At 34.0% G+C, this 12,542-nt stretch overlaps 1 protein-coding gene across 17 annotated transcripts in view; it reads right to left on the bottom strand.

Annotated features, from left to right (window-relative positions):
• The window catches only part of RIMS2 (regulating synaptic membrane exocytosis 2), a 434,744-nt gene that overhangs the window by 168,308 nt on the left and 253,894 nt on the right, over window positions 1-12,542 (bottom strand). For all 17 annotated transcript variants that reach the window (XM_085221552.1, XM_085221546.1, XM_085221549.1 and 14 more), the window contains 3 exons: window positions 10,725-10,855; window positions 8,834-9,005; window positions 8,096-8,249 (listed from right to left, as the gene is read on the bottom strand). In XM_085221552.1, the coding sequence (XP_085077678.1) occupies window positions 8,096-8,249; window positions 8,834-9,005; window positions 10,725-10,855 (457 nt within the window). The remainder of the gene's footprint in view (window positions 1-8,095; window positions 8,250-8,833; window positions 9,006-10,724; window positions 10,856-12,542) is intronic.

The following is a 12,542-nucleotide window of genomic DNA, read 5'->3' as shown; positions in this document are numbered from 1 at the left end:
GACTGAAGAATCTGATATGTCAGGCCATATTTCAAAAGCAAAAAGCTCAATCAGATTTGAGAAATTAAACCACAAAAACACCAATCACTTCTGGTTTGACATTTATATTCTGTAGTCAGGGAGGACTGCAGGAGGTCAGTCATCTCCAATTCTCAAATACAGCTGCTTACTTACTGTAAGCAAGTGTTCAACTTTTTAAGGGCAAAATGTATATTCAACTAATTATACAGGTTGCTACCCTTAAATGCCTGTATGGTGCTGTTGGCACCTTGGCAGAAGTTATTAGCAGAATTTTCCTGAGAGGTAGCTATGAATACTACTTTAAATTTCACAGACTCAGTAGTGATGTTAAAGTCAATCTTCTATCTCCAGCTAGTGAATTATTTGATTTGGTAAAAATGCATATACATGGTAAAAATGTACATAATAATGCACAAATATATACATTGGTTAAATGTATACATTAATACCTTCTCCACATGATTTGTCACCGGTGAATTTAAGACAATGATTAAATATTTGCAAGATGTGGGTAATTGCTTTCATTACTTAAGTCCGACTCTTTGAGTTACTTCAGCTTTCCGTACAATCATGTCAGTATTTCTAAACATGATAATACATATAGTATGCAAAACAATGGACACGAATGAAAATGTGAAATATTACTTTCCATTTGTAGATTTTGTAAATATGACTTCCATGAAGTAATAGGAAGAAGCCAGGATGTCAAAGCAATATGAATATGCCCTGGCTGTTAGCAAGACCTTATGAATGTTTTGGCTACTTATAGGTGGACAGCAGTATACAATTATCAATTAGCTACTGCAATGTTCACAGAAATCATTTAGAAACAGTAACAGACAACAGGATATGATATGGTTAGAAAAAAAGGGAAAATAACAATTTCTTGCCAACCAGTGCTGTTTGGAATGTACTGGACAACCAGGTTCCTTCTGGGAAGCTGGAGCTTTTCTGACATCCGGCTACATACTGCTTTAACATATATACATTATCACTAAATCATCTACTACCTGCAAATCTCAAATCTCTATCTTCAAATTGTATTTCTTGATAAACAATTATTTTTTGTTACCTAGCTCCAGAATTCCATTAATTTCAAATAAAATAATCAGGATTTTCTCAGAATGATTTACAAACATTTAGATCAGAGCTTTAGTGGTTACATTTTTTCTAACATTTGCATTTGTTGGCACAGCTCTATTCCAGTTATTAATTGCATGAAAAATTGACTCATCTTTGGCTAGAAAATTACGAAAAAGGAAGTATGGAAAAGTTTTTTAGTTTCCTCCAGCAAAGGTCCAAGAATGTCATTAAAAATCAATTAACATAGTCTATTATATAATTAAAAAGGATAGATATTCTGAATGTAACTTCTGGAAAGATCTAGAAAATTGTAGAGCTTCTGTAAGAAGACAGGAATGTAGAAATAGTGAGATTATAATGGAGCAAGGACTAAGGAAGCCATGTATTTTTCCATATGGTTACAACATGGAAAGGAAAATGAGTAATACTCAATTCACTTGAAAATTTCATCAGAACCCTTACAATTATATGACAGTTTATTATGCTACAACAATTAAAAAAAAAAACGTACAATGACTTTAGCCAGAAAAGGAAGCCACTGCATAAATCTCTGTCTTTTAGAATCTTTTTAAATTTGACCCAACTATTTATTTATCTGCTGCCTAGCAAGGTTATTTTGCCCTATACAACAAGTTGTTTCAACAGAAAACATTGTTTTCCTGCCATTACAAGGCAAAAGAGTAGTTTAATGACATGATTTTATCAAGGAAACAGAGCAATAGAATTATAAGCAATATTCAAACTTCCATAAACTATTGCAGTGTTGATAGAATTTGAAATATTTTTGTAGTTTAATTACAGTTTAGTAAGGTTTATTTTTATTTTTTCAAAAATTAAATAATTTTATTTTTTTAATTGGGAAAAAGAAAAATATTTTGATAGTTTAAGGCCTTTTCAGACACCCCTGTATCATGTTAAATACCTTTTTATTAAAGTATTTAATAAACCATAGATGTACAATAAATATAAGTAAATCACAGGTGCATAATAGATATACTGGTGTGTGTGTGTATATATATATATATATATATGTATATCCATATTCAGTGAACAAAACATCAGTGCATGCAAACAAAGTTAACATGCCCAAGGCCTGTGCTTCATAAAAGAAAAAGAAAGAAAAATTAAGGAGAAAGCATGAAGGAGAAATATAAGTTTCATCACTTCTCTAGGGTAAACTTCTTGTAAAATATTCACTGTTCATAGTCTGTGCCACTGACCATAAAATGCTCCATATTATAATTTGAAAAAAAAAAAAGCAATTGTATGTTTCCTGCTCACCTATTAGTAAAAAGCATTATTATGATATCCTCAACTGAGATGCAGTTACACTGATTTAAAATTATCATACAGACTTATAACATTCACAACACATTAAAAGGAAATTGCTGAAACAGCAGGATCCTGATTCTCAAGTAAAGTAAGATTCTGAATTCTAAAGAATTCCATAGCTTTCATTGGAATGCACAGTTTTGCAATGCAGAGCCTCAGGTCTCAGATACACTGTCATTAATTATTATTAAACTTCAATTCTTTTGATACTACCAAGATTAGCTCTATATGTTCTAGAATATAGACTTGAAATTTTAACAGTTAGATAATGGTAAAGAGGACTTGACTTAACAGATAAAAGCACTAAATCCATCTTTGATTTGATGACAAAGTCACTGAGTATAAATAAATCAATAAAAAGCCTCAGCAACCAGCAACGACAAGTCCATCTGAAAAAGTTTCTTCAAAAATGAATAAACAGTATGGTGAATAAGCACTTCGTGAATTCAGTCTATTGATTTGGTGTTTCTAGTTAAATGTGATAACTTTTAACATGCTAAAGTCTAATCAGACGAACAAAACCGACCATATTATTCAGAATATTTTGCTTATGTACTATGATTTTTTTTATTTCTATCTGAATGACATAGAATTTGGAAAAGTAATGCTATATATTCTATATATATGTATATATACATATATATGTACTTCTTCTTTACAATAGCTATATGCATATTTCTTCTGTATTTTTCTTTTATAAATGCACTCTGTGCGCCCAGAAAAAAATTGGTACAATAATCACTCTCCCATCTCTTTGTTCAAATAGTCTTGTTTAACAGTCAAGAAAGTCAGCAAATGAAGTTATGAAAGACTTTAAAGCCCAGAGCAACAAAACTCACCACTTATAAGAAAGCTACTTCACAGTTTTCTTATTACAGTTATTTTGATTCTGACTGATCTCTCCAGTGTTCAGATCTGAATCAAACACCATTTTGTTGGCCATCTTGGACTTAAAGATTTTGATTTCCAAACACTGTCATTTCTGAAACCTTATAGACAATATTTTCAGCAGAGTTTATTGCACATAGATTCACTACTTTTCCGTTATGGAGAATGCTTAAAATACAAAACATCTTTTTTAAACAATACTGTGCATTCACTGCGTATTTAGGGAAACAAAGCTGGTGAATGGTCTGGAGCACAAATCTTATGAGGAGCAGCTGAGGGTACTGGGATTGTTCAGTCTGGAGAAGAAGAGGCTCAGGGGAAACTTACTACTCTCTACAATTGCCTAAAGGGAGGCTATGGTGAGGTGGACGTCGGCCTCTTCTCCCACATAACTAGTGATAGGACTAGAGGAGATGGCCTCAAGTTGTGCCAGGGGAGATTCAGATTGGATATCATTTATTCTCAGAAAAAGTGGTGAAGTATTGGCAATAGCTGCCCAGAGAGGCAGTGGAGTCATCATCCCTGGTGGTGTCCAAGAGACATGTAGATGTGACACTGAGGGACTTGGTTTAGTGGGAAATATTGGTGCTGGTAGACAGTTGGACTGGATGATCTTGAAGGTCTTTTCCAACTTTGGTGATTCTATGATTCTCATGATAATTAAAAACTCTCCTTCCATTGCTGTGCATACCTATGCTGTAACTAGGGATCAGAAACTGTCTGTTTTTACTGTTTCTCACATTTCTTCCCTTCTATTGACATTAAGCTGTTATAAGCACTGACTACCTACACTCTGTAGTGTGTAGATCAATAATTCCATCAGTTTGGCTTTAAAGCTGCAGATCCAGAACTAGTGACAGTAATTTTAAAAAAATCTTACGTAACTGGGAAACTCTTAAAATTCCTAAAGCAAAACAAAATAATGAAAGATAATTCTTAAAAAATATATATCAGTTTAATACAGAACAACAACAACAAAATTGTTGGACTTCAAAACACGATAGCCCAGTATCCTTTATCACTAAGCATTATCATCCCACATCGCACACATGTACACATAACTTTAAAAGATTGAATAAGAATCTCTCAGATTTAATTTGATGTTTGCTTTCTCTGTTCTGGGAGACGGGGACAAAGTAATTCCTCTTGATTTTCAACCCCAAGTCAAAAACACTGCTGATTCTAATGGACAACCATGAATGCAGTATCCAAACCACATTCAATTTTCATTGTAATTTGTAGTAAGTCTCTTACCTAACACGAGAAAGAAAATCAATACTATGGCCTCATCAATACAGGAATATTAAAATCTTTTATAAAATAATCTTTGCTGTTTAGAGTCTTTTTTCAGAGGTAATATAAAAAGAACTTCAGTTGGCCTACAACTCCACTTAATGCAGCCTGGAATTCTTAATATATGCAGGTACTATGTAAAATATTTAAGAAAATTGAAGCTAGTTCAAAAATTCAAAAATTAACTTCAACAGAAGGTGAACAGCTGGCTTCTATCACTCTATACCACTACACAATGTCCACTCCAAGATACTGAGAGATAAAAAGAAGTAGAAACTAAGCTACTATCTCTCTTTGAAAGCTGGTTCTTGGAAGACATTGCATATGAGACTCTGTAAGAAGCTCACCCTATGCTGCTGGCTATCTGTAAACATGGGAGTTCAGTCTTCAGGACTGACAATTTGTTTGTCTTCAGAACACCAAAATTCAATGATACTAAAAAGAGAATAGCAGTAAGTGCTAAGTGTAGGTGGTTCTTTTAAGCTACCTTCAGAAAATAACATTTAAATATTGCCTTTGTATATATGCATTTAACAAAAAATAAAGATTAGATGTGTACATTCGTATTTATACAAACAACAAATAATCTTATAATTCTAAATATATCGGTACTTCTCGCTAGCAATTTTGAGGGGCATACAATCCAGTACTTCTTATCAAGACTCTTTTCAGCAGTATGTGGCTGTAGGACAAGAGGAAATGGCCACAAACTGAAGCATACACGTTCCACACAAATGTGCGTAAGGACTTCTTCCCAGTGAGGGTGATGGGAACAGGATGCCCAGGGAGGCTGTGGAGTCTCCTTCTCTGGAGATATTCAAGGCCCACCTGTGCAACCTGGTCTAGGGAGCCTGCTTTGCAGGAGAGCTGGACTAGATGATCTCAAGAGGTCCTTTCCTACAGTTCTGTGACTCTGAGATGCTTCTACTGTACTAACTAATTCTGTATGTAAAAGCATCACAGAAATTAATAAAAGATGGCAGGGCTGAACTGCTCTTGAAGCTGAAGACAGCTTTTGCAGCCTCAATAACTGAAATCAATTTAGAGTGTAATAGCAGAGTAAGTATTCTAAAAAGTACTTTGAAAGAGATAGGTACACTTTTAAGATATGCCCTATCCTCATTCTGGAGATCTTTTTTTGCACACTGTCACAGCTTGCCACTGGAAAAAATCTGGTAACATCTTCTGCTTCATTGCATATAAGACTTGTTAACAAAAGATTTTAAAAGAGCAAAAAACAGAAGAAATAGAGAAATCTTAAGTTTAGCTTAATGTTCTTTTAAAACCTCCAAAAAACAATATAAGAAACAAGCTTCTATATCATGTTATTAAAGTATTAAAGGTGTAAGTCATGTTCTGTCTGGCCTTCATCAGTCCACTGTAATTTAGGTTGGAAGGGGTTTTTTAGAGGATACCTGATGTAACATCTGTTTCATGCCTGGCCAACTCACACTGCATTACTTACAGACTTTTGCAATTGAGTTCTGGATAGCTCCAATGTGATATTCTGCTTCTTCCCTCAACACTAAGCAGTAGACAGACATTTCAGAGGTGTGACATCAATTCACACAAAAAAATGTAAAAAAAACCTGCTGTCATGCTCTGACTAGGTACAAACTTTCCATTAGATGCCTTTCCAGTCCCAAACAAGAAGGGACTTTAATTCCAAAGGACATTCTTCTCTATATTTGTCATGTAAAACTATATGTTCAAACTGGAAATAATATGTAATACACAAGGATCCAAGAAGCAAATATATTCCCAGGACACTAGAGAAAATCCTTCCTTATGGAATCCAAGTCTCAGTAGGAAAGTACATATCATTAGGCATCAGAGGCATTCTCCTGTCAATAGCCTACAATGCACCTTTGGCTAAAGTTTGTACATCATGAGGCATCCAAGTATTGTTCTAGGAACAATAAGACTAAACCACCCTTCACTGAAAAGCAGGATTTCTACCTTAAGCTAAAGATTTGGTATGTCCTTTGTTTTCCTCCTCATTTCAAGAAAGGCATGATTTTTAAGCTTAGCACAGTATTAAAACCTCACTGACTATCAAATTTTGTAACAATATCATTGAACAGATCTGTAATCAAGTTCCACTACAAATCTTTTCCAAAAGCATTTACTACTTTATTCATTTATTCTTCAGGGCAGTTACTTATTGCACAGATGGGAATTATTAAAAACAAAGAGGGTTTGTTTTCAAGATGGATTCTTTTTTTTTAATTAAAATTTCAATACCAAAATGTCCAACTGGTCTGCAGGTATTTTTACATGGCAGACAACTTACTATAAGTGTGGCAAGATGGTAGAAAGTACAGAGAAAAATAAATTTTAAAAATTCACATTAAAAACACTTATGGTCCTTGAGAAGACTGAAGAGAAATTAATTGAAAAAGAGTTCTTTCTTTGTTAACTACTATTTCTTTCACTCTTCTGTGGGCCGGTATAATCTTACAACTCGAAGGCTATGAACTTCAACTCCCAGTTAATATAACTATTTCAGAACATTATGATATGGAGCATTTTAATTCTTCTCACCATCTAGTGCACATACACAAACACTGCCAACTACTTTTAATACTTACATACCAGAAAACATTTAATAGAGGGTCCACACAGAACACAGCAAATATGCAAGCTTATTTTTGAGCCTACACAGGCATAAGCTTCTGTGAGTTTGTGGGAGTTATCACAAACACGCATACACACCCACGTGCAATGACCAAATAAAATTCAAAGGCTCTTGGAAATAGTTTTCCCCCTTTTTTTTTCCCATACGAGTTATCTTTAAGAATAATAAAAGATTTTTCACAGTATCAATTGACACTTTGTACTGTTCATTCAGTGAGAGATAGCTCTGAATCACTGAGAGTAGTGAGCAGTTAAACTAGAGAAACAACACAGCATTAAGGAAATAGATTTTCAGATATTCTTTTTTCAGAGTATCTACTCTGGTAACATGAAACTATTATGAATCAAGTATACCAAACTCTATAAAATAGAAATAAGAGACATTCCATTTGTGAATGCAACTGCAAAAAACTATTAAAACAAAGCAATATGCCATGGCTTTGCTTTTGTAACATATCTTATACTCAGCTCACTTTGTTTTTAAGAAGTTTTACCGTGAGAGGAAGTTACTGCACTTTCACTTTTGGTTAAACTAGGAAAAAATAAATGTAATATGGGAGATAGGAATTTAAGATAAAGAGAGCACATCGTAGAAGAGCAAGATAACTTGCTCAAACTCATAATCTGAACCAGGATATCTCTTAAGAAAACAATGTTGTATTGCACAGTGTTCAGTAATACCATTGGTAACATTTCAGACTCTCAAAAGTAATCATAAATAACTTGATTCATAACAGCTGCAAATGAACACACAAATTCTGCCAGCTGCCATCTACAAGAATTTAACATATTTTACACATTAATCCAAACAAACTACGCATGGATAAAACTAACAACCTACTTTGTAACCTCCGCGTGGGACTCTCGCCATGGAGTTGTCTTCGTGGCAAATATGGTGAGGGATGGGGAAGTGGCAATGAAGAGACATCATGTGTTTGAAGTTTGTACCAGTGAGGTTCATCATCTAGTAGTGCTGTCTCTAACTCAATAAGAATCTAGAAGAAAAAAAAAAAAAAGATTAAAAGTAGGAAACCATTATATAACTGCATTTTAAAATAGGAATGTTCAAAAATTTTATTCTATTATTCGCTTACTGTTAAGGACTTTGTCTTTTAAGTTAATGCATTTGCCTTTTTAAAGTGCTGTTAAAATCCTGCACTTTGTAAGAAAGCATTTTCTGTGCCTTTCTAATTCTAAATACACCAAAAAAAAAAAAAAAAAAAATTCACATGGCCCTCATCACCTTACAACAATCTTAATAGTATTCAAACAACTTGTAGAGAGTTAGTCAGCAACATTTCAATATTTTGTTAAAATAAAAGTATGTGAAATGTGGATTTTATTAAACATTTCTCAAACAAATTGAGAAACTGTGTGCATCCAGTTACTGAAACAGAAGAAATACAGAAAGAATCTCGTATCAGTACTATCTGCCAAGTACAACCTAATGAAATAAGGACAAATTAACAATTTTAAACATCTTTGCTTTGCTAATAATTACTTTATTAAAAAATACTGTATCCTAAATATGAATATGTGGACTAATGTATTCCTGTAATAAGTACCAATAATTGTATACCTCTCCTAAAAATTCACTTTCTTCCTCCCGAACTCGTGCTTGGTCCCAAAGGGTAATTTCTAACATTCGTTCTCTAAACTCTCTCCGATGAACTGGAGAATAAATGAATGTCTGGTTCCACTTGGGTTCCAATGTTTTCTTTACTGTTTTTGTTCTTCTTTTATTTTTATCACTGAAAACAAACAAACAAACAAACAAAAAAAACCACTAAATATAAACTGTAAAAAACGTATCATGAAAAGCAGCAGATCTTAAACCAGCAGCACATTGTGTAGTGTTACGGAAATACTCTAATAATGTATGTCAGAGTTTGTTCTTGATACAACAAAGTTCAAAGTATGTATTGGGGATAATTTGTAACTTGATATTAAATTCTGAAGTTAGCTGATTTCACAGTTTGCACGTCAATTCCAAATTTAAGAAATTCCCTCAGAAAAAAAAGAAATTGTTTTCTATATTTGTTTGGAAAACAGTAAACATGGATTTTTCATAAATACATGTATACTTCTATGGACAGAATTCCCATGATCAATAGTACTATGCATGTGCAGACAACACAGCAAAAAACTGCATTTTTATAAGATAAGTAAGCCATTTAAGACACCAGCGGCCCTGGGAGTATGTTACATAAGCTCTTCCAGCAACACTCAGAAACAGTGGTCTCAAAACAGTTTCCAAGACAATCCTTTGGGACACCAAGTTGAAGGCAGATCTCCATCATCAGGCGAGCCTGACTTTTTGGAGCCTTATGCTCGGCTACTGTGGGAATCCCAGGTCAGGCTCAAGGGTGTTGCTGAGAGCAATGTGTTTTCCAGAATATTTCTGCTTGCAAGAACATGTATTTTCTGACGAAAATGAGTTTCACTAGAAAACACCCACATTCCTTTTACTGACAATACCGAGTTCTCAGAAAAATGCTTAATTTTAAACCTGCTGATTGCCGCATATGCAGCTGTGGCATTAAAATTAATGTGGATTTTTTAATATGGCAATGAAGTACTTGCATATTTTGGAAGTACGTGCATTTGTAAAATAGTTACTATGTTTATGAACAGTTACTTAGAAACTGGGTCAACAGATTAACTAAGACATAATATTTTTAGACACATTATTAAAGCAAATAATGCAATTATTGGATTACAATAAAAATTCATTTACCCTTGAAAACTGAAATAAGTTACACTGGACAAGCTTTTCCATTCAAATCTGTTTAATCAAAGAGAATTCTGTATTTTCATCTAATGAAATGCTTGACTTATTTAAGCGTATTTTACGTCTAGCACATTTTCTTTTCTTACACAAGAAATATATTTTGCTTACTTAGCTTTTACTTCTGAGGAAAATAAAATGAATTTTCCTGCCATATGACAACTTGCCAATTCTTATATATTTGATAGAAAACACGTTATAATTTCAAAAAATTCTGAACATTTCACATAAATAGGAAGAAGATGAAGTAATTCTTGTGAAACACCGATTACTATTAAAAAAATAAATCCATTTCAGTTGCAATTTTTTTTCCTGCTTTGAATGGGAAAAAAACAACCAGCTGGTCTGACCAGTCTAGAAATCTGTGAACCTATTTTTGCAGCATTTTCTTTGCTCTAGACAGGAATAACTGTCCTAAGGAATACGGGTATTACAGAACATTAACAAAATGCTTTGCAAATAACAGTTTCACATGCAATGTTGTACACCTGCCTTTACTTTTCTACTCAGTATTTAACAAAATAGTCAGTGAAAGTCAGTTAATATTCAGTGTCCAAAGACATGTTGTTGTTACGTAGTATGCTCTATTAAGGGACTTCAAACTGTAATATGTTTCCATAAGTGTATGATAAGTATGCTCAGCTAATTGTTACTCAACTTCTTGTCTTTCTGTTCACCTTACCTTCTGTCTGGAAGAAAGTAAATTTTAACATAAGGATTCCTTGGCCTCCCATCTTCCCTTGAAGGAAGATCCTTTGCTCCCAGTATTGTCACTATTAACTGATGACCAACCTTGTCATACCACAGTTTTATCTGTAATGAGAAAATATTAATTAGTTGACTCATTTCTAAAACAAAGTACCATATTAATTTTTGTAATAAATTTACTAATTAGCTTCTATTTATATTGGTTGCTTAAGCACAAAATATTGCGTACTAGTTTGTATTTGTAGTAAAGCAGAAAAATATATTCATACTATAATAGCTTCAAAATGTACCTGGAGTTACTCATTTTTAGAACCTTCTATAATGAATACATTATTTCATACTATTTTTTTCTCATGGTATTAGGGTTAGGATTATTGTTTCTTGGCAGCATAACGCATTACTTGGTAATGTAAGTATTATTCATATTACTGATGTATGGTATTCATATGTATACATTTCTAGGTATTTTATGCACAAGGAATGAATGAATGTTTATGCCCTGCTGTGCTGGAAAGACCATGGGATAAGGTAAAAATAACCCCCCAAAGTTGTAAGACAGAGAGAGGTTCAGTAGAACAACTCTCTTCCCAATCAAATTCAGCAACAACAAGGCAAAACTAACATTACTAATCTGTAGAAATCATTATTAAACAGTCTTAGATTTTGTCTAGCAAACATTTTTACTATGTTCATTAAGCGCTGCTGTTTAGCTATTCTAGTTTGAATAATATAACCGCAAATGTATAATTCAAGGAGAGGATACACTACTTTACAGCACTAATTCTAACAGGGGATATGGTGCAGGTAGAGCAAAACAAAGCTTTTCAAACAGCCAGGGAGATATTACATTGGGGGTACCTCTGAGATAGCGTTAATTGCAACAGACAGAGAAAGCTCTCTTCATGGCCAGTTTGATGGGCATTTAAAGAAGTTCCCTCCCTGAATTTACGGGAATGAGAGTAATGCCTGGCTTCACAGTAAAGCAGAGTACCTATAGGCACAAATACACTCTAGATATGGTATACGTCAATAAACCCCAGCTAAAGTAAACATCAGAGACATATACACTTTCTGGGGAGTGATTAAGAGAAAGGTCTTGACACAATTCTTAAGACTTCTGACCAATCAACAAGAGGCTCATTTAGCTTTCTGTTGTTCCTAATTAATGAAGTAATTGAGATGACAGTAAGACAGTAAGACATACCAGCTCACTTAATCGTGGGAGAGTACTTCTTTCTACACCATCAGAGTGCAGGAATACCTATCCTGCAGCCACCGATGAGCAGCATTTGGACTTCAGAAGAGGGTGGATAGAAATCCACTATTATCATGTTATTGGCCCTTCTACTGACTTTGTATGTTTCTGGTACCACCAGTAAAATGGTTTTGTGACTACTGAAGTAGAAAATAGTGTGAGAGAAATTAATAAGTTTCTAGAGACATTTCTAGATGTTGTTCTTCCATGCCTTTAAAGCAAGGGAATTTGTCAATATTTCTCTAAACTGATAATATCCAGACTACAGATCTGGTCTACAGATAACAAGTAGAAAGCTTAGCACCAACAATATGAGCATCAACGATATGAATTCGAAGAGAAGCTTTGTTGACCTCTGCAGTGCATGCCAAATTACAAGATCTCTGACCGTAAATAAATCCTCCTCCAGAAGGGAGTCCTCATCTGTTCTCAAGCACTAGCTAGTCCTACACCTACACCTACCAACAGGAGTTGCACTGAAGAAAATCTTCATCACCTGCCTTTTTCAGGGGAAAAATTAACCTTCCTTAAGCAGAA

This window comes from Meleagris gallopavo, chromosome 3, assembly GCF_905368555.1.
Source record: "Meleagris gallopavo chromosome 3, MGAL_WU_HG_1.1, whole genome shotgun sequence".
Classification (NCBI taxonomy): Eukaryota; Metazoa; Chordata; class Aves; order Galliformes; family Phasianidae; genus Meleagris; species Meleagris gallopavo.
This window is presented reverse-complemented; position numbering and strand designations above follow the sequence as displayed.